The sequence below is a fragment of the Daktulosphaira vitifoliae genome, unplaced genomic scaffold, assembly GCF_025091365.1.
Source record: "Daktulosphaira vitifoliae isolate Bord-2020 unplaced genomic scaffold, ASM2509136v1 Scaffold_1, whole genome shotgun sequence".
Taxonomy (NCBI): domain Eukaryota; kingdom Metazoa; phylum Arthropoda; class Insecta; order Hemiptera; family Phylloxeridae; genus Daktulosphaira; species Daktulosphaira vitifoliae.
Genome location: NW_026099572.1, coordinates 29032616 through 29056912, shown reverse-complemented (window position 1 = coordinate 29056912; position 24297 = coordinate 29032616). Strand labels below are relative to the sequence as shown.

At 24.8% G+C, this 24297-nt stretch overlaps 1 protein-coding gene and 1 long non-coding RNA gene across 3 annotated transcripts; one reads left to right on the top strand and one right to left on the bottom strand.

Annotated features, from left to right (window-relative positions):
- Positions 1–4472: 4472 nt before the first annotated feature.
- LOC126901735 (proto-oncogene tyrosine-protein kinase receptor Ret) lies at positions 4473–19619 on the bottom strand. 2 transcript variants are annotated; one of them, XM_050678499.1, is made up of 15 exons: positions 19441–19619; positions 16078–16139; positions 14771–14979; positions 12857–13006; positions 11963–12117; positions 11669–11842; positions 11476–11584; positions 10751–10880; positions 10570–10687; positions 9488–9677; positions 6636–6822; positions 6417–6546; positions 6058–6259; positions 5046–5203; positions 4473–4982 (listed from the first exon to the last, which is right to left on the bottom strand). In XM_050678499.1, exons 1-15 carry the CDS (start codon positions 19487–19489, stop codon positions 4825–4827), a joined length of 2181 nt encoding a protein of 726 aa, XP_050534456.1. In that variant the 5' UTR covers positions 19490–19619; the 3' UTR covers positions 4473–4824. The 2 variants fall into 2 exon arrangements, with proteins under 2 accessions (XP_050534456.1, XP_050534527.1); XM_050678570.1 differs by lacking the exons at positions 14771–14979; positions 19441–19619 and having other exon boundaries at positions 4475–4982; positions 16078–16111.
- Positions 6795–14600, top strand: LOC126904741 (uncharacterized). Its single transcript, XR_007703826.1, has 3 exons — positions 6795–6909; positions 7016–7115; positions 14184–14600. It is a non-coding gene; the product is annotated as an uncharacterized LOC126904741 (long non-coding RNA).
- Positions 19620–24297: the final 4678 nt, after the last annotated feature.

Genomic DNA, 24297 nt, shown 5'->3' with positions numbered 1-24297 from the left:
GCAAGTTACCATATGGTTTGGTTGTTAAATATTTCAAAACTAGATATCGATAATCATAAATCATCTCGTTCGTTGTTACAAAATTCCAATATTTTAGTTTTAATTGCTTATCAATTGCTTCAATATATGGTCCGTTAGTTATATTATTCGCCAAAAAATAAAAATATTATATAAATAATATTTAATTGTATCGTTTTCGACTCTACGTTTTATAGGCTAGTCAACAAAAGAGTAATGGCGGAAAAAATTCCCAACCAAATTTTTTTTTTTAAATTGAATTAAGATATGTATAATGACATACTAAAAGTCCTCATCGATTGGACTTGAGCTTTTTTTTTTACAGCCTCGCAAAAGTTAAAAATATGAGCTTATTTAACTTTCTCAAAAAATATTTAACTTACAAAAAAAAGTTTCGTGTAAAAGTTGTTCAAAGACAATTTTAAACAAAAAAGGTATCTTATATTTATTCATTTAAACAAATATTTTTCGNGTATCTTATATTTTTTCATTTAAACAAATATTTTTCGAGTTACATTACATTTAATATGAGTACTAAAATTTATTTTCCAATTTTTTTCATTTTACGGTTACTTTTTATCATGTTATACTTACATTAGACACAATGTTATAAATACATATGTGTGTATGTGTGAGTTTATTTATTTATAGTATCATTAAAATGTAGTGTATGTTAAGATACAACAGATAGAGTAGGTAATTGATTTGACGCTATATTGTTTAAATCCAACTAAACGCTAAATTGTACATTCCCAAACAACAATTATATTATGTCAATTTCCACCAGAATTTCTGCTAATAATAAAGATAATTGTCATAAAACGGCCTTTAGTCAGGTGCTGGAGCTGGTAAAAATTGTGGCTTCCGAAAAACATGGCTTAATTGATCTATTATTTGTGAACATTGCAAAGGTTAATGGCGTACAAATTCAATAGAAATAAAGATTGAAGATTAAGAAAATTGTACTTTTGTTGAAGATATATTCTATCAAAATTTAGAATAGGAAAATGATTAAGAAAATGGAAAAAAATTTTGTTTCATACATTTGTCAAATAACTTTATAGTAGAGAAATCATCCATCAATTACAGTTTACTAGAACAAGACAATTTTAGACACTTTATGACAATTAATTTTATCATTACCAGAAATTCTGGCTGGGTTGACAAAAGAGAACATGAGGTAGGTGAAATGAGGAGATCAGTGACAAAGGCGAGGACGTGTTTGAAGAGGTGGAAATTTTTAAGCATTTAGAGTCAGTTATGCAAAAGAGCGGTGGTATTGACGAGGATGTAACACACAGGATTAAGTGCAGGTGGTTTAAGTGGAGAGATACGTCTGGTGTCTTATGCGATAAAGGAATTTCAATGAGACTAAAAGGTAAATTCTATAAAATTGTAGCGAGGCCAGCTATGATGTATGGTTCAGAGTGTTGGGCGGTTGATAAGAAATAAGAGCAGAGAATGAGTGTAGCAGAGATGAAAATGCTTAGTTGGATGAGTGGAGTGACTAGAAAAGATAGAATAAGGAACGAGCATGTAAGAGTAAGTATAAGTGTAGCGTCAATCGTGGATAAGATGAGAGAAAATAGACTTAGATGATTTAGTCATGTTATGAGGAGAGAAGAATCGGAAGCTGTAAAAACAGTTATAGAAATGAATGTTGAAGAAAGAAGAGGTAGATGAAGACCAAAAAAGAGATTAGGGGATGTTATTAAATGCGATATGAAGACAGGTGATGTGAGCGTAGATGTGGAAGTTTAGTTGGGTTTAAACATTATAGCGTCAAATCAATTACCTACTCTATCGCTTGTATATTAATATACACTACACTTTAATGATACAATAAATAAATAAACTCACACATACACACATATGCATTTATAACATTGTGTCTAATGTAAGTATAACATGATAAAAAGTAACCGTAAAATGAAAAAAAATGGAAAATAAATTTTAGTACTCATATTAAATGTAATGTAACTCGAAAAATATTTGTTTAAATGAAAAAATATAAGATATCTTTTTTTTTTTAAATTGTCTTTTAAACAACTTTTACACGAAACATTTTTTTGTAAGTTAAATATTTTTTGAGAAAATTAAAAAAGCTCATATTGTTTAACTTTTGCGAAGCTGTAAAAAAAAGCTCAAGTCCAATCGATGAGGACTTTTAGTATGTCATATCTTAATTTAACTTAAAAAAAAAAAAAATTTGGTTGGGAATTTTTTCCGCCATTCGCCAAAATTACTCCTTCGTTGACTGGCCTCTTATAGCCAGGTTAAGGATCAGGTTAAAAATAAAAAATACACCAAATAAATTAAATATATCTAAGGTATTAATAATATAAAATTATTTTAATCTTTTTCAAAAAATTATGGTTATTTTTATCAAAAAATCATGAAGCGAAAATTTTTTTTGTGGAGTTCATATTTAATATTTGCCGGTCAATGAAAAATTTCTATCCTTCTAGAATGGATCTGATTGAATTACAGTGACCACTATTACATCAATAAATTTTGTACTTACATTGAATTTTTGTTATATGTTTTTAGAACTAATTGACGAGTAATTTTATTTTATTAGAAAATTTTTTTATAACTTTTATTACCTATTTAAAAAAAAGTACAACACCACATTTCAATAATAATCTTAGCCAAAATGCTTGAAAATATTTCGTACAACACGCAATAAGCAGGGTTGCAGTAAATACGACAAAATTAGTTTTGCTTAACTCACTCTAAGCACATAAAGCATAGTTCGGGACCCCAACTATAACTTTATCCCCAACTTGGAGATAAATTTATGATTTTTTTTAATAAAATAAAAGGACTTCAAGTCCTGGACTTGGGTTAACAATATCTTTATTCACTAGTAATAGGAGAAATGCAGATATTGTATTGTCATCAGGAACGATATTAAATTAGAAACAATAAAAAATTGTTTTTATATTATTACTGATTTTGATTTTTAATATATTAAAAAATAATCAGTGCTAAATATCATAAGTAATGTTAATAATAATAAAAAAAAATAACTTAATCTTTTTTAATTTTTAATTTTAAATGTTTAAGAATTAAGACGTCAATTAATTTTGTATTTTATGAGTTGTTCCGATTAAGAATATTTTTAATTCTTCTATTGGATTATCTATTTAATAAGTGTATTTCGAAAATTTACCTTAGCACATCAAGAGGTTAAAACTGTTGGTAAAACGATAATTTATGACATGTCACTAAGGGGATCGTAGAATCTATCTTAAATTTAGATAGATAAGTATTTGATTGATTGTACAAGATACTGATGGTTTGTTGAAATCATTACCCTAGAACAGACATGACCAACGTGCGGCCCACGGCACTGTTCTATGCTACCTCGAGTTTAAATTAGAATTTAGATTTCGAACTTGAATAAAACAGCAGAAAGGTTTGATAAATGCTTTATTTCAAATAAAATGAATAATTGCACTGTATCACGAATATCCGTGCTTTCGTCCAAAGCCAAGAAAAAAAAGATAACTGTTCTGCTTTTGTTTGCAACTGGTCTTGTATATTTTTACCAATGTCTTCTATGCGACGAGTGATGGTGGGTCAAGATAGACTTATTTCTTTGTATGCAGAGCATTTCTTAAAAGCGATTTCTTCAACAGCTGCGATGATGCACTTTTTAATAAACTCGACACTATAAAGCTTTTGTTGGTCTTTCGCAATAAGATTTGCAAGCTTATAACTTGCTGTAACGATATCGTCCTTTCCTTTTACTTGTCGCAAAAACATACTATTGACACCTTTTGTCTCTGCACGAACTTTTTGTCCGCGAATTTTTTTTTTAATAACTGAGATTCACGAGCCTTATCTTTGATACTTTCATATTTTGATTTGTGTTTGGTTTCATAATGCCTCTGAATATAGCCGTTTTCACTTTATAAGCAGGGAACTAACTGACTTAAGTGTGCAAAGGATGCATCAATTGATAGTAGGCAAATGTTTGTGTTTATATTTATTTATAGTATCAATGCTTTCTATCACCTTTAATCCCTAAGTGAAGTAATACTTCAAGTTTAACAATTTTTATAAGATTATAAAATAAATAAATAGATTGAAGTCAGTACTTTTTTTTTATAGTGATTTTAATCACTGTCAGATATCATTATACTTGTTCCAGCTATGCAACTGTGCTACGACCCCCTTGTGCTGGGTTTTTTATTTTAAAGTACACAATATCACTAATTTAATGTAGGTTTAAAAAAATTAAATTTTTTAAACATTTTTATAAATTGAAGAAAAAAATTTTTATGATTTTTAAGGGTCCTAGTAATTTTAATGATGATTTTCAAAAAAAGTATATAATTGGCAAATGTTTAAAGAGTTATCAGTAAAAACTGTGCAATAATCAGTCCAGTTTTAAATTATTTCAATAAAAAAAAAAAAAACAAAATATCAACATTGACTATTTTAAAATAACTGTAATTTTTTAGGACATTTTACTTTTTTACGGTAATTGGTAGAAAGGTTTCAAAGTTATAGTGTTGATGGCTTCAAATAGATTTTTTTTGTGATCTTTTGATGTACCATTGAGCAAAATCAGTTGAGTTTGATAGAAGTAATTATGTATAGTACGTAAAAAAAAAAAAATATTTAACATAGTAAAACCAATAGCTTCGAAACTAAAAGTAAAAATAAACATAAGCTTTTTAAGGAAATTAATTTTAAATTCAATACTTAAAATTTAAACAAATATAAAAATAACATTTATATTGAGAACTAAAATATCTAATTAAATCAGTACATATCAATAATAGTTCTCATTTGTTATACAATTTGTGTATTTAGTTGTGGTTCAAAAACAAAATCTTTCATTGTTAAATATGGTAGACCAATTTCTTTTATTTCTTTGGGTGTTTCATACATCTGATCGTCAATGTTTTCATTTTGTATACATATTTTTTTGTTCAATTCCAAATCATCATCTAGAAAATAAATTTTCAGTATTGTATTTTACATTATTATCTCTATGAAAGTATCAAATATACCTTTCATAAAGTAGTACATATTATTAACAAATGGTTTAAAGTCTAATTGTAAATAATCATTTCCATTTTCAAGCATTTTTTCCAAAGTTAATGTTAGTGATTTAAAACTAGGTCTTCTATACTGATCTTGTGCCCAACAACTCAGCATTATTTCATAGCTAAATATTTTTAAAAAGAGACAGTTTTTTTAACAGCTTGTTAAAATTATAATTACCTTTCAAAAAAAATTATGATCATAATACATAGCAAATGTTTGTTAAATATAAATTATCAAATTCTGGTGTACAACACAATTAATGTAATATTTGTGATACACTTCCTAGTCCAATTCCTTTAAAGAGATAAAAGTGACCTGAGAGAATCTGCTAGAGCTTAACCGATTATGTTATGTGTATTAGTGATGGCTAATATCTATCAATTCACATACTGAAATTTTATTTTCACTATAAATCACTTACAAACGTAAAGACATATCCTTGCATGACAAGGAATTTTTAACCATAATTTTTATGTATTTTTTTAAATTTTATCTTAATAAAATGTATGACAGATAGATATAACACAGATAGATAATTAATATTTTATTTATCATTTAAACTCTTTATACATAACTACTAATTATATTTTTATTTTATAAAAATATAATCAATTAAAATACAGAAAAATATAAAATGTGTGTTTATTTTAAATAAAATATTTCATATGTTACATATCATAAAAATCATGATATAATTTTGATTTAAAATTTTATAATTTAATTTTAATTTTGTTAATTATTTTTCAAAATTCAACAAATTTAAAGGAAGTAATTGAAGAATAATATGAACATTAGCACTTTTTCATACTTAAATGTTTATATTTTTATAGCCTAGAGTATTTAATACTAGTTGGCAATTAAAACTATTTATATTTAATAGATAATATTTTATAAATTAGTTGAATTAAGTAAATATATGAATATTTGCTTTATAAATTGTCAAGTATTCATATGACAATAACAATAAATACTTACAGTTCATCTGAACAGTTGTTAGGTTTTTCCATTCTATAACCCTCTTTTAGTAATTTGAATAAATCGTGTACAATTATTCCAGGATATGGAACTGATCCTAATGTAACTAATTCCCATAATAATATACCGAAACTCCAAACATCTGATCTACTTGTATATATGTGATCAGATAATGATTCAGGTGCCATCCATTTAACAGGAACTAAAAATTAAAACTGAATTAATTAGAAACATTTTTGTAGTTTTTCATGGAAGCTTTAAATTTTTTATGTTCAATGAGTAAGTTTAAAAAGTAACATTAATAGTTAATTTTTTTGTTTCGTTTTAAAGTAAATTACTGTAGTTGTTTAAAAACAAACCTCTTCCTTTTGTTTTTTTTAAGTAAGCGTTATCTTCATAAACATCTCTAGTTAAGCCAAAATCAGATATTTTACATACTTTTCCTTCAGCTATTAAAACATTTCTAGCAGCCAAATCTCTGTGAACTAACTAAATGAAGTAAGTTATTATGTTTGTAATTTTTATTTTCAATAAGGAATTATATTTTAAATTGATAATTTATTTTAAAAATATATTACTTTAATTTCTGCCAAATAGGTCATTCCTTTAGAAATTTGCCATGCAAATTTTAATATATCTCTGGGTGTTATGGGATGTAACGGTAACGCAAAAGATTGCCTTATTTCATTTTGAAGTATTTCACCCGTTTGTGATGTTATACCATCGAAACTCTTATCTATGATTCGACTTTTCCGAAGATATGATCTAAAAATTAATTGTTAATGTGAAACTCAAATAATGATAGATTATACAATCTAATATGCATGATGCTTATTAATAATAAGGAAACAGGTAAATTTTTATTTTTAACACTAAAATATTTTATATTACCTATTAAAGACATTGAATACATGTTATATTATTTTATACTATGAAAATGTGACTAATCAAAAGTTAGTTAAACTTGTATGAAAAATTGGTATTTTGAATTTCCTCGTGTGCAGATAAAGGTTCAGATTTCCAAAAAGTTTATACCAAATGAAAAAGAACCATCTAAGGTATTAATATAAAAATAAATATTTTGTTTCGTTTATGTTTAAAAGTTTTGGTAGTTTTAAGTATTAAAATAATAACACAATAAACAATGATGTCAACAAAAAATTTACATTTTTTGTTTAATTTCGGCGGCCATTTGCAATAGTAATTGAGGTGTCGGAATAATTTTATTTTAGAGTATAACATAAGTTATAATTCAATATATATTTTAAGCTGGAGTTTTCTGGAATATTATCAAAAGTTATTGGACTATTGTATTTAGATTATTAAAAAAAAACATCAATTCCTATTTCCTTAATTATATCTTGATTTGTAAGTATAATATGTAAATCATTATTACTATAGTAATAAAATTTAGTTTGAAATTGATATTTAATAATTTTATTACATAATTTAAAAAATTATATTATATTAATAATTATGGAGAAATTGTAAAAATTATAAGGCAGTTTTATATTTAGTTATTTCAATGACAAACGTCTTTATAAATTGACGAGCTTGATGCAAAAATTACAGAAAATAATTAAAAATAATTAGGTCTAAACAGGTCTATAAGGAATTAACATTAGGGATAAAAATGTTCTTTTTTAATACAATTTATACTCTGATTTCAAAACTGCAATTAGAATTTTTGAGATTATTACTAATTAGAAAAAACGAATATTTACTTATAAAAAAATAATAATATCCAAAAAAATCTCCGTTAAAATGAAATACAGCCACATATTAGCGGGCACAATGTGACTAGATCCGGAATATTTTTGAATATTAGTTTATTATAGAATACAACTATACGTAATATAGTTATAAATATTTTAATTGTAGCATCTAAGTTACTAAGTCCAGAATTTTAGTATATTATAGAACTACATCATAGTAAAATTATTACCTTCTCAATGTCGCATTGAAACTAAAAATCCTATTACACTTAATAAAAAAATTATCATGACAGATATTAAATAAATAGTTCCTATGAAAGTATATCTAGATCCATAAAGAAAATGATATACAATGTACATAATTTGTATATATATATATATATACACACACACACACACACACACACACACACACACACACACACACACACACACACACACACACACACACACACACACACACACACACACACACACACACACACACACACACACACACACACACACACACACACACACACACACACACACACACACACACACACACACACACACACACACACACACACACACACACACACACACACACACACACACACACACACACACACACACACACACACACACACACACACACACACACACACACACACACACACACACACACACACACACACACACACACACACACACACACACACACACACACACACACACACACACACACACACACACACACACACACACACACACACACACACATATATATATATATATGTGTATGTGTGTGTGTTATGCATATACATTTATTTTATAAAAAATTTCAGTAAAGTTTTACCAACTGTTAAGACTAGTACCATAAATAAAGTTAACAGAATACTTGGTTTAACGTATGTTTGTAAGTTTCAAAATTACACATAAAAAATGTTTGGATGTAATATTAGAAACGAAGATTTAAATATTATAAAAAAATAATCAGAGAAGTTTTTCTTTTATTTTAAAGCTCAACTATTTGAGATATAATATTTTGTATTTAACAGTATAGTACGAATCTGTATTTTTCTGATTATAATAACAAAGATAATGACTGTTAATAAGATTGGTACATTTTGTATTTTAAATAATTAAATATGAAATATCAAGCCTCTTTTTTATCGAATAAAAATTTGTTTTCATTACATTTCTTAGATTATTATAAGTGGGTTTACAATGAGGAATGGGCTTACTCAGCAAGAGTGCAAATTTACAGGCCCTGATTTCATTAAAAAGTAGACTGGGACAAAGTCCCAAGTTGTCACCCTTGAACAGAGCGCCTGTATGCTGATTTCATAATCAAGACAAAATGAAAAAAATTACAAGTTTTGAAAAAGTAGTTATTATTAGTTATTGATAAACAAATAAAATCTTAAATTTTAATGCTACATAAAATTTAATTTTAATAACTGCTTAAAATATGTGATAAATGACAAATGTTTAATCCATATCATTATCTGTATTAGATAATAAGTAATGAATATTTAAATCTTAAAGTATCGATTTTGACCCATATTTCCCTAATACAAGATATTATTGAATTTTTGTAAAAAGTAACCCAAAAAAGTGTTTTGTTACGATTAATGAATTTTTCAAAATACCATTTATTTTTGTTAATATCGGAATAAACTTTCAAAACTAGTAAGTATAATTAAAGGTGTATATATGTAGTGCAAAATCACCTTAATGAACCATATTTAGCATATTCAATTATTAAATAAAATGGGCCATCGTGTGTCGTACAAGCTCCTAATAGTTTGACAACATTTGGATGGTTGACTTCTTTTAATAAATTGTACTCAGATAACAAATCATCTTTTTCTGTTTTGTCGGATCCATTTTTGACAGTTTTGACTGCGACTGTTGATATGCCTTTAAATATATTATTAATAAAAATGTAAAGTCATAAAATGGCATTGGAATGCAAACCATTAATAATAATTCAGTATAATTCAGAAGGGGGTTGAATACATTTAAGCATATAGTATTTTAAATGGGAACATTTATATGCGCAAATATGTACATAAGTATAATATAATTTCAACAAACTGACTGAAACACAAGAGCATAAATTTTAGATAAGGAAATTAAATAACAAAGGATAAAGACTGATTTCAGAAAGTTGGAAACTTGTGCTAAAATTATTTGGAAATTTACTCTATCATGTTTGAAAATTGAATATCTTTCTTCTATTCACATATTTCATCAATTGTTCACGTAATATTTATACAATTTATGTTAACTTGTATAATAATATTTATTAATAGTTTTTACAGTAATTTATTTTAAATAATTTATTAAAATAATTTAAGGTTCTATTGACAATAAAAATCTCCTCTTCTAAGAGAGGAGGAGATTTATCTTTTATAGTTCATAAAAGGTTAGCAAATAACTAATTAAATACATTTTATATTCAATATGGATAATTAGACCGTCGCTGAAAAAGGTGCGGTGACTTAAACTTTAAAGGAAAATCTTAATAGCTGGAAAAACCATTTATCTCAAATTTAATTGGAAGGTTTTAAAATTAAAAAATTCAAACTAGTTGAACTAGTTAATATTAGTTAATATCTTATCTGATCCAATAATTATAACTAAATTATTTGTTTTTAGTTTTATTAAATTAATCCCTCGCTCAGCAAACGGAGCTCGTGTCATGCCTCATATCCGTAACAGTTCGCGTAAAGTACTTTTACATTATCGAAACAATTTTTCTATACCTATTTAAATAACTTTTTCATATAATAAAAATATTGTTTTTCACCTTTTTTATCAAAAATGTCTATAGCTTGTGCTCTTAAAACTTTTCCAAATTCTCCTTCTCCTATGATTTGTTCAACAATAAGTCTACTTCTAGGAAATTCCCATTTTGGATCAAATTCCTTTAAAAATGAAACTAGAATTTATATTTTATAAAACTTAAATCTATTTAATATTCGATTTACCATATTGATAAATGAAGTGTCTCTATTTCCTGGACTATGCTGATAATCACCAAGATCGCGATTTGGAATCAATCCACCTAAATCTCTCATATTTCTATTCAATTTTTTACTATGAAAAATACTTGAAAATCTAAAATGTTTGATTTATTTCTTAGTATTATTTAGATATTTTTTATTTTCATTAATATAATTTAAAGTGTAATAAATAAGAATTTTATTAATAGGCACAATTAGAATAAATTTTTTTAGCAACTAAAATCATTCCCATTCTTAAAATTATTTTTACATTTCAATAAATATAAAACTTAACAAAAAAAAATTCCCCATTTTCACATACATGTATAGGAAGTTTTTATTACATACAATGTGAGCGAAAATGTGGATAAATAATAATAAAAGTTAATTGTTAAAATTCAAATACACATAATAGATATTTTTATTTCACATTAGATAATATTAAAAAAAATTGTTCCAATCCTTACCCTGAAACAAAAAGTGTAGTAGAAGAATACTATTAATAAAACGTAATTCTGTTATTGAAATAAAAATTATAATGTTTAAAAAATAATTTTACATAATATTGAAGTTTGTTTGTCTTTTATTAATAGTTACTTCCACTAGGTTCTATATATTTTTATTTCACAATGTAAACTTGTATAATTTTCATAAATAATTCTAAGATACGTTTTTAACCTTTTGGATGAAGTAAAATAAAGTCATCATACCTACTCCGGCAGAAGTATAAAATAATCCCAGTGGTCACAAATAAAATTAGAATAATTGCACTGATTATGATGCTTCTATCACACCAATTATTATAGCACAAATCAATACCTAATAATATATTAAAAGTAATAATAGAACGTTTATAATTGGAATTTAAAATAATGAAATGGTTAATTTTTGTATGTAGCTAACCTGTTGTTAAAGGCGTATTATTATACTTATATTCTGGTATTATTTTCTTTGATTTAAATACACCTTTAGTTTTCTTTTCACAAGTACACTTTCCAATATCATCACAAGTACAAACTCCAGTCGCAGTATATATCCCTCGTTTTCCCTTCATCATTCCAGTACCAAAAACATCTTCTGTATACGATATATATTTATTTTTATAAATTAAATTTACCAACTACTAATTGTTTTTTTTTTATTTAGATTTTTTATTTTAAATCAATGTATTAAATATTTATTTTTCATAAAAAATACCAGTACAATCTTGAGGGCATATTAATAGGTTTTTTCTTTCTAAAGTGTCACAAAATCCGTCAGGGCAAGTATTCATGTCTGGTGTACAAGTTGAATAATTAACTGACAATACATCAGGATTCGGAGATTCTCGCCATTGACATTTCAATGGAGATCTATTATGTTAAATTTTTTTAATTTCATGGTTAGAATGTATTATAATAAATAATAATAGATAAAATAATTTTCTTAAAAACTTAAATTGTTTAAAATCGTAAAAAATCAACTTACAACACTATTTACAATAACATCAGTGACATATTTTTAATGTGCCATTATTAGTATTTGAATATTATACAGGGTATTACTTTAATGTCTGTCACGAGTAGTAAGATGATATTTAGTAGGGACTAAGAAAAGTGAAAACGAAAACCAAAATTTCCTATTTACAAAATTAGTGTTTTCCGCTTGTCCTTTCTAATTTTATTTAAATATAAAGTAACACCATTTCTGTAATTTTCATGAAATGCTCATACAAATTGAGGGGTCACTCATTTTTTATAAATTTTGGTCAACTTTGACATATAGTTAGAAATAAAATTCACCTATCAATTTGTATTGAAATTTCATTAAGAGCCCTATGTGTGGTTTATTTTTAGTTTTGACGATTATGTAACGAAATAAAATAGGAAACCCCACGAATAATTTGTTATTTTAAAGTTTTTATAAACTGATTTTTTTTTTTTAATAATTAGAAAGATGAAATAAAAAGTAATTTTCCTTATAATTTTATATTAATAAATAATTACATTATATTTTAAAGAGTATAAACATATATGAATAAATTTCATCATATTTTATAAAATTACTTTTTTAAAGTTCTTACAAATATATTAAAAGATATGTAATGATTACCCTATTCCACATGAAGACATACATGACGATTTTGTGTCTTTATTTATGTCAGCACAGTGTGTCATTGGTTGCTGACAATTTTCAGTAGATGAATTCACCAAACGTATTGTAATTTCAATTTTTTGTCTGCTTTCATAACTTATTTTCAAGCTACATTAAGTCTCACAATATTATCATGCATTTATTTTATATTGTCTTAATAAAAATAAATTGAGAGGTTTTTAAAGGATTCATCCTATGGAAATAATATTTACCCCCCTAAAATATAATAAAAATACATTGACGAACAAAAAAAAATAAATCATATGTGAATTATACATGATATTATTATTATATGATATATTTATACTTTTGTATAAATATCGTATTGTGGATAAGATGAGAGAAAATAGACTTAGATGGTTTGGTCATGTTATGAGGTAAAAGGAATCGGAATCTATAAGGACAGTTCTAGAAAAGAATGTTCATGTAAGAAGAGGTAGAGGAAGACCAAAAAAGAGATGGCGGGACGTATTGAATGCGATATGAGGACGGCTGATATGAGTGTAAATGATGTGGGAGATCGTGCTAAATGGAAGTTTAAGATAAGGGTGGCCGACCCCAAGTAGTTGGAATTAAGACGAGGAAAAAGAAGTATAAAAAAATTTAATAATGTTCATCTATAATTTTGTACTGTGGATTGATTTAAGATATTTAATTAACAAAATAGAAAAAAAATTTTTATTTTTAAACAACTAAGAGAAATCGAAGTTATTTAACACACATTTAATATAATTTACTCTCGTATCAATAATATTTCAGATAAATTAATGAATCTTCGTAGATTCCTTACAGAAATTAAAACTTAAATAATATGTAAAGAACTCATAAAAAGTATGATTTATAAAGTCATCCATCCAATTAGATTTTTCTATATAAATTTCTTTATAAGTAATTGATCTATGTTAATTTGCTTCGGTCTCCTTTACTGTAGAAAAGCTAAGTATGTTGGCTACATGATTTAAGTCCTTTAGAGAAAATCTTTTTTTGCCCAAGAAATTTAAAAAACTTTATTAAAACAATAAGTTTTTTTACGGTAGTTGTTTGAAAAATAAAAAATAAAATTATTATTTTTGTAGATTAGTTTTTTATTTTTTTTAAATTGCATAAATATAATTTCTTAAAATTTTAAATTAAATATATAAGGAGTAATTGATGTATTTTTAAATATTAAGGTAAAATTTACCCAAAAAAAAAAAAATAGATTTTAAGCTTTTTTTGGAAAAAATAGTAGTATATGAAATTTGATCCCTAATATAAATTTTAATGCTTGAAAATAATGTTTCAGATATGTATTTTTCATCGCTTTAATAATAATTTATTTAAAAAAATTCCATTATTTAAAAAAAAAATTGAAGTTATCAAAAAAACTAAACGGACTAAGTTGATACATGCTAGTAGAGGAAAATCAATACACGTAAGTAGTCCCCTTAAAACAAAAGCTTAAAAGATATAATTTTAGGCTTATTTTAGTTTAAAACCTATTACTTAATGTAATTTAACCTAAATAATGTCGTTTAAAGACTACATTCATGTATACAATTATTACTTTGAACTTTATTAAGTTTATTATTTGTTTAATAATAGAGAGAGAATGTTTTAAAAACTAATAAATTATTAAATATTAATGAATAATAAGATTATATTAATAGTATATTTTTAATCATAAATAAATTTTTCAACCTTTAATATTGATGTATTAAGTATTGTATCAATAAAACCCGTTAACGGGGTAGATAAGAGCAAAAATTGTACAAAGTATGTCAACTAGCCTTAAACTCCCTTGTTATAGTTATTTTTTGAAAAATTCCATTGTAAAAATCTCCTTAAAATCACTTTCAAAATCAAGTATAAAGAATATTATTGATTACTCACGTGATATTAGTTTGATTAATTTGCTTCAATAGAAAACTATTTGAAACATAAATTATTCCACCAGGTGATGTTATGTTAAAAACATTTGAGTAAAAATAGTCTTCAATTTTAAATTTTTTTTTTTCAAAATTATGACCGCGTATAGGATCGGCAATTCTAAAGTAATTATCAGCATTTGTATATACGATGTAGGTTTTTTGGCTATAAACCTATACTTTAAAGAAAATTTTCAAGTAGTAAGTCATTTTTGTAAGTGTCATTAATAGAGTAAAGGACTTGATGCATTTATAAAGTTTATTTTATTTATCAAGTATATCTCGAAAACATCAATGTTAAATAAATATTCATTTTTGTTTTTTTTTTAATCCTAATCAATGTATAATATTAATTAGGATTTTAGTTTGGTAAAGGGTGCGAGCCGTGGTCATTACTTCTCTCTAAACAAAATTCCGTACTGTATACCTTTGACAAATTTTTATAGAACCCAGATCTAGGAAGAAATCCATTCAAATTTTAGAAATGCATAAAGTCTTAAACCCTAGACATTAATATTCAAAACGAAGTTGTAAAATAAATAACTTACAAAAATAAAGTTAACACCCTTATAAGGTATTAGGGATGAACCGAAAAAGTAATTGATAATTAAATAAATAATACTAGATAAAAAAAATTCAAAATAATAATTATTATTTAAGGAGAATTTTAATGATCAACTATAAATAAATTATATATACATACAAGTTGAATCCTTAACTATGTTTCACAAAATATTTTCAAAAATATTAGAGTTAATCATTACTTAATTTTTTTGAACAATAGTAGATCATTGTTGAGCTGTTTTTTACGAAAAATTAATCTAATGATATCATCCCTTATACCCTAACTCATATCAACTTTTAATTTTCAAACGGTAATATTGATTTTTTCTATATCATCAGATTTATTCAAATGAAATAAAAATCGTATTTAAAAAATTTTGTTTATATTATTTGATTTTTCTGATGGATACAGCTCATTCTGGTGTATTTTTATAAAACATAATCTACATGTGTACATAGCCACTCTATGTATTAAAATACTTTTAACTCAATAATTACTCGTTCTAAAATTGTTATGTACCTATTAATCATTTTTATAAGAAAAGTGCTAATATCTGGCTATTTTGATATAAAAAAGTGTTCTTAGTGTATAACCCAATAAGAAATTTTGAATACATCCCTTCAGTATCACATCTTGTTAATTTCACAATATAATTTAAATACGACTGCTTACGAATGTTATGGTAACCTTTTAACATTATAACTGACCTGTGATGACGTAGATTCAGGTGTCACATTCCTCTTTAGGTGGCCGCTACAAAATATTGAACCTGGTCACGACATAAATACATAAAGTTAATGTGAAGTTAAATACTAGAGCAATTATATATGTAAATTGTTGATGTTTTTAAAAATTTAATTATTATTAATTTATTTTTAGAATAATTAATTTTATATCTAATTTAGTTAAAGAACAAATTATTTAAAGTTTATGACAATATCATCTCTAACAAGAAATGAAGAAGGAAAAAAGTATTCTAAGTAAGTAGTTTCAAAACGACTATTAAGTTAACTGACTAAAATTGAATTATGTAAGTATTCCCCAATCAAAATTTTAATATTTATGAGGCTTATAAATACTGAAGAAATTTAATAAATTCCGACATGTTTTTTTCTTTACTATTTTCTGACACGTAAAGAAAATAATTTTCTTAATGCAATCTATTTGAAAAAACTACAAAAAATAAAAGATAAGAAAGTACGAAAATAATTTATTTATTTATTCAGGAAAAGTAAGTATTATAAGTAAAAGTAGTTATTAGTTCGACAATATTTTTAAAATAGAATTTAAGAAAATTAATTTATTATTAATAATAAATGATTTTTCTGGATTTACTATGATAAATTATATTAGAATCCAAAATAATTTGAATAGGAAGAAAGGACTACTTAATACTAAACTTGCATAAATAAAGTACACCTATAAATTTGAATACATGTGGTCATTTATTGATTATGTGCTAAAAATATTTTAAAGAACTTTAATAAAGTTCTCATTTAATTAACCACAAGTAAAAACAAGAGATAACGGGTTAAAAATATTTAATCATTGTATATTTTTGTTATCTAAGTTTATTGCTTAAAACTAACCCCAAGTAAAATCAATATTTGCTCAGTAATACTTAGTAGGAGTTTTATGATGGTATAAAAACTTTCATAAAATAGAATTTGTAAACCTAAAATTAATTAGTCTTGTAATATTTTACATTAACTATAACCAAACTGTATTACAGTGTATATATGTAAAAGTTATTAATTCATTAATGAAAATATAGGAGATTTTTTAATTTTGTAACGTATTTCATTTTTGAATAAAAAAGTTAAAAATATTTCTTCACAAGTAAAACAATTTTTTAAAGCCAAAATTTACTTTAAATTCATATTTTAATTTAAAGTTATTATTGAACCTTTTTAATTAAAAATAACTTGGTTAACTTTTTAGTTTTTTTGTTCGTATTATTATAAAAAAAAATAAGGGTTTTAATTAGTAAAAAAAAATTAATTATAGATGTTAAATTTTAATCATATTATAGGGATTTAATTTTATGATAAAAATTGAAATTATTAACTTAACATTATTTGAATAAATTGTCTATGTAATAATTAAATAACATTACCACATTAAAGTATTGATCGAATGTTTAATTTCTGATGGTATGTTTTTAGTTTAAGGGGGCGTTTAAGTAAAAACAATTAATTTTGAGATGGCTTTGTTAGAATACACCGAAAAAAGACGTAAATAATTTTAAAAATATAAAAGAAAACACGTTTTGGGTGTAGAGGTATATTAAATTTTATATGATAAAATTATCTATAACCTAAATAGTCGACTTTTTGATAAATTAGTTAAGAAAAGAGAATATTGTCCATTTTTGAAGTCTTATAACTTTAAATAAAATTATTTTTTATTAAAAATCGTGTATGTAAACAACCTAGTCTTTTTGAATTTGTACACTCCCTTGACACGTTTTAATGCGCTAAAAATCTACTTTGGGGCCATTTCAAGAGTACAACGTATAATCCAGTAATGCAGAATGTGTTTTATAAAAATGGTAGCTAATTTGTTATTAGGTTTATTTCATTTACTATAAGTAATATATTCATTATGATAAAACAACTATTTTAATATATACTAATTAATTTCACATATGATTAAAATTGCATTTTCAAAATTAAAATGAAACAGTTAGTGTCTAGTATGTTTGTAGTTGTTGGTAAGTATAAATAATAGATATTTAGCATTTACTTTTAATTTCTTTAATTTATAAATAAATACTTAAATAATAAAATCAGCTGTTAATAATTTTTTCTAACAGAAATATTTTATTCTAGAATTTAAAACTACTTTATCAATATAAATATAGAAATATTAATTACTAATTATACAGAGTTCAATAAGTAAGGAATCAGGTCAATTGTTATGAACAATGGAACAACGTTAGTTTTTAAGGATGACGTTTTTGTATATTTAGAAAAATAATGTTGAACTTTGCTTACCATTAAGATTTTTAAGCTTACTCTAACCTGGATCATTACATAAATCATAAAGTTAAAATTAAAAACAGGTCCAAAATATTTTAATTTTTAAATAATAAATAATAAAAAAAATTGTTAAAACATGAAGTATTATGGGTCTATCTGATAACATTTTTTCGAATAATTAAGTAATATATAAAACTTATACATAATTAATTTGTTAAAATTTACAACGTTCCAATTATAAATTTTCATATAAAAAAAAAATATGTGCTTAAATTTAAATCTAGTGCACCCATTTTAAATTAAAATAATATTTGGTGTTAAAAAATGTATTATTTTTGTACATTGTATTATTAAAAAAGTATTTAAGTGATAAATTTTTACATTTCGCATAATTAATATGTCTACACATTTGTTTTAAATATTATATAAAACTACGTTAGTATTTTCTGTTACCATTATATTTTAAATGTTGAATTTCAGTGTTCCAATTTAGAATGATTAAGTAAAGCTATCCTTGATTAATCAAATTCCTCCAAATATTGTTATATTTTATGACCCTGTATAGTGTTATATAATTAGGAGTTAAAAGGGAAAGAGAAGATTTATTATTATTATACAAAATTAATATGCTTCATTTTGCCTGATTCTATGAATGTACTTGTTTTTTATCTATAATTAACTTAAAAGTACTTGTTATATTTATTATTGAATTTTAAAACAAAGATTTGTCTAGCCGTACTTATATACTTATTTTTTTGTTTGTGTAGTTAGTATAAGCGTAACTTGAAGGGGATTTAGCCATTCAAAAAATTATGAAACTTACTTTTATAAATAATTCTTTTAATGATGGAAGAATTAGATTAGACTTCCTAACATTTTGGTTTACTCGTATCTAAAGTAAAATACTTATGAAATGCTCTAAAAATTCAGCGAAATATCTAACATTTAAAGAGAATTTAATTTTCCGAGTGTATTATTCAATATCTTTTGATTGATTTTCCTAATACTATACAACAATATTTCTGAATAAATAAAGTGTATAATTTTAAGATTAATTTAAAAAAAAATCTATTTATTCTAATTACATACCATTATAAACAGTCCAAATCAGCATATGTAAATTAATAAAACGAACCATAACTATAAAAATATAACAATTATGTGTATGTCAACGCTATTGTTTTATATCGTTGTATCAACTGAAATGTTGTCAATAGGTCCGCTATACTTGAACTGAGCGCCATAATTTAGTTAACGGAATAAGTTTTAAAACACAGTCATGCTCAGTTTTTTTATTTTCCCTAGAAGCATTTGAAATGCTTTAAGTGCATTTAAATGCAAAATGTATTTTATTAACAAATTAATACACACAATATTTTGGCTATGATTAATTAACTTAAATATGTAATAATTTTACTACATGCAATTTTTTGAAGTAATAATTCAGCTTAATTATTTTAGTTCTAAACTTTTGAACCCGATTAATAATGTCTATGTAAGTTTCTATAATATAATTGTTTGAAAATTAAGCTAGAATAATGTTAGGAATTACCTTAAAAATATATATTTTTAATACGATATTTAAAAATTAAATTATAGATTTTATAAAAAAGAAAGACTAGATTAATTTAATCTGTTTTGTGTCTAGTCGGTGTAAATGTTTTATAATAATGAACTATTATGTTTTTAATTTAAAAAATAAAAGTTTTGCATAATTTAAAAATATTTTTGTTCTAAAGAAAGTTTTTTACAACATTTCTCGTAGTTTATTTAAGTTTTTTTGTTAAAAGGGCTATTTGTAAAAGTAGTTTTCAAATTTTGTTTAGTACATTTTATTTACAAATTTTTTTGTAATACGATAAATAGTATGGATTTCGATACAAAATTAATAATATAACCCCCAAAAAATGTAAAATATAGATTTATAATGTAAAAATAAGAAAATAATAGTTATGAATTATTTTCATTAAGGAAATACCTTGTTATGGCGCTGTTGTAGGATAATATTGATAATTTGCGTAACTAAGTGGGATCTAGACCTCTTAAGATTAAAATTGGCTACATGATTTCTAGACTTAGGTAAATTTTATAAATGGCTACTTCATATTTTATTATGGTTAATTTATATTATGTTTAAAATACATTTGAGAAACCTTTAGTAACATAAAATAAAAAATAAATATACACTATCTAACTGAAATTGTATTTCAAATGTTTTACGAGACAAATTTGATTTTGGTAGAGCAGTAAAATATATGGGTTTTACTATAATGTTATTCGTTTAACGCATAACTTAGAATCGGAGTCGTGATTAGTCGATTTAATTGCGAAAGCAAATAAAAATTGTAGAGAATTTAAAGAACTAAATATGCACAAATTATTCACACATATTAATTATTAATGACTTAATAAAATGTTATTTGACCAAAAAATTAAAGAAATATGTAAAGAATATTTTTGAAAACCATATGTTAAATATGTTTTAAATCTAGAAATTCAAAAACATTTAATCCAAAATTTTTTATTTTAATTTTATTATAGTATAAGACAAAGTGTCTCTGGATAGGTCATCCAGAGACACTTATTATAAATATTAAATAATTAAATATTTAAAATTTAAATAAAACTTTTCTCTTCAGTATATTTTCAAGCATTTTTGAACTGCAGTGGCTCACAATGTAGAGGATTTCACATCAATTAACGTTGTAACGAGTATAACGTCCTGAAAGGGAAAACGTAAAAAGTTTCAAATTATCTCCTACATAGTGTAATCAAATTAATTCTTCACAATTTACCTATAGGTTACATGATAACTTAACTGGACACTTGATAAAATAATGATAATTTTTTATTGTGGATCTGGTATAATTTAATCATATCCTCCCCATAACAACATAATAGTGTTTTACATAAAGTGATTTATATATTTTTAATTTATTTTAAAGACAATTTAATTTGTAAGTTATGTAATATACTGTCGGTTAAGAAGCTATTTGCTGTAATTAAACTCTTATATAGTAAGCGAGACTAGCTATACAGTGTCGTAGACGACAATTTGACGATTCCATATATTGTTTTCATTAGGAATCTTTGTCTCGAACCAGGCACGTAGCCAGAAAATGTTTATTGGAGGGGCCAACAATTTTTGGGCCCTTGTATCATTTTCCATAATTTGTTTCCCATGAAAAGCTTGTGGGAGGGGCTCCCTCCACTCCTCCTTAGACAGTATCCTATTCTATGAATCTTACAAGTTCAAAATTTGTGTTTATTTTTAAAAAATTGGTGAATTAATCCAAAAGTTACATGATCTGCTATTTCCTTATTAATATCCTGATTAAGATAAAGAATGAAAAAGGGATTATTAAAAAATATTATTTCTCATAAAAAAATTGTGCTGATCCATACATTTTTCAAAAATTTATATCATTATAAGGTTAAAAATGTAAAATACAAAATCGAGAATTTTTACACAAAAATAGCATTCGGTAGCTATTTTCACCGTGAAGACAAAATAAAGTCCGACATTTTTTAAAATAAAATAGTATATTACATTAGCTTTAATTTAAGATATAGATAAAAGTGTCAGACTTTCCGGAACATTTTAAAAAGTTAAGTTGAAATAGTTAATTTTTTGTGAAAAAGTTGTCATTTTAAATCCCCCCTGTGGGCAGATTAAGAGTCAGATTTACAAAAAAAAAATTATAAAATAAGGTATTGGTTTTACTAAGATGTGTTTTTTTTTTTTTTTTTTGAGGTTTCCCCCATTTACGGGGAACGAGGGAAAATTTTTCAATTTTTAAGGGTAATGTCTTCGACTAGATACAATTTGTGATCTTTTGACATATTATTGAAAGAAATTGGTTCAGTGAGAGCTTAGAAAAAGTGGTAACAGACAAAAAAAAAAAACACATCTTAGTAAAACCAATACCTTCTTAGCTTCGCATCGAAGCTAAAAGAAACAAATTAAAGATAAGATTTATCAAAAAAATTTTCATAGAGTATACTCTATCGAATTTTGTAATCAACTAGATTCTAATCAATGCAGATACTTCGTAGTTTGTTATCATTTGTTGGACCAGAGTTAAAAAAAATTTACCTTCAACCACGTTTGGAGTAATTTCTATTCCAACGTCTAGAACGTTATCTTTTTCAAATAACGTTTTCTATGAATATAAAAATGAAAATACAGCCATAATAATAACTATATTACTCAATAGTAATCACAAATTAATAATAATTTCAATGGCCTAGCACGTTTTTGATAATTCGTAAAAATAATTGAGTTTAAAATTTGGGGGGGCCGGCCCTGGGCCACATTAAATCTAAGGGGGCCCAGGCCCACCCTTGTCTACGTGCCTGCCTCGAACTGATAATGCTTCGACATTTGTCAAAGTAATAATTGTTTCGAACAGCTTCGACAATCTGATACCATAGATTACTATAACCGCGACGGATTTTACTCCAAAATTTAATACAAAATAAAACTTGGTAAAATCTACGACATCATCGATAGTCAAAAATTTTTTTTATTTGAATATTTTCTATCTATATAGTAAGATATAATAATAAAATTGTCAAAATGTAAAACTTTTTTTTTAACAGTGTTGCTTTTTTTCAAGATGATATACTCTTTTTAATGACTTTCAGCTTTGGCGAGATCTAATCGTTCTCGATTAGGGGACAATATCGATCTGGAACTTTACTAATAACCACTGAGATAATTTCTTTAGTGGTCTAGCGAGAAAAAAACTGAAATTTAACGCGAGCCTTCTGAGCTCGCATTAAATTATCACTGTGAGAAGATAATTATTTTGCCATTGTTTTCATGTCGTTAGCTTAACGTGTATTCTGCAAATACAAATGTATTATTATATAAATTCAACATGAACTTTTTTAAAAAAGTTGAATGCTGTTGTTGTACGTATATTATAAAAAATAAATAATTTTCATAATAAAATTAAGGTATGCTATGTTTATTCATTTTATTTATTGTATAAACCTATGAATTGAATAGGAATCATATACATTTTCCATGTATCAATAATATTTTAAAATTCATTACGTATAATTAATATAGTTAATTAATACTTTTTTTATAAGCTCCGAAAAAATTACATTACTAAATTATTAAATATCAATCTCATACTAATTTAATTGCTATAATATATATTTATTCATAGTTATATTTTTAAATCTAAGAACTACTAATCAGGATATAATAAGAAAATAAGATTTCATTTTTTTTTTGAATAATTTATCAAAATTTGAAAATTAAACACTAATATAGATTTGCATTGAAGTGTTTCTTATGATAGTGATATTAATCACTGTCACATATCATCTATAATTGTCCCAGTATGCAACGACCCTACTGTGCTACCGTTTATTAATATGTGATTTAATTAATTATTTCATTTCTTATATTAAATATAAATTCTGAAATTAAATGAATGTAGCTAAATTATGCAATGAAAATATTTCCATAAATTTTAATATTCGCCTTTATAATTGACATAGTATACGTTTTAGGGATGGGTAGTTCGTGAGTGAGTCAACTCTTCGAGTTGACTCTTTTAGGTGAACTGAATGAGCTGAATCGGTGTGCCATGGTACTGTGACTCAATGACTCAGTGTGGACTAAGAATTGAATTTAGTCTTATCAATAAATTCTGAATCATGCGAATTGTGATATATAGATTTAACTTACAGAAGTAGAAGTTGATGGAGTAATATTTGGGTCATCAATCGTCAAAATTTACTAATGGATGCTTAGATTTAATATGTCTAGTTAAATTTGAAGTCGAAGAATGATTATTTTTTAATTTTATACGACAAAGTCCACACTTTACATGAATATTAACTGCTTCAAGTTGAAAAAAATCCCAAATAACACTTGATTTATTCATTTTAAAATGAAATAAAATACCTTCGTAAATTAAATAAAGT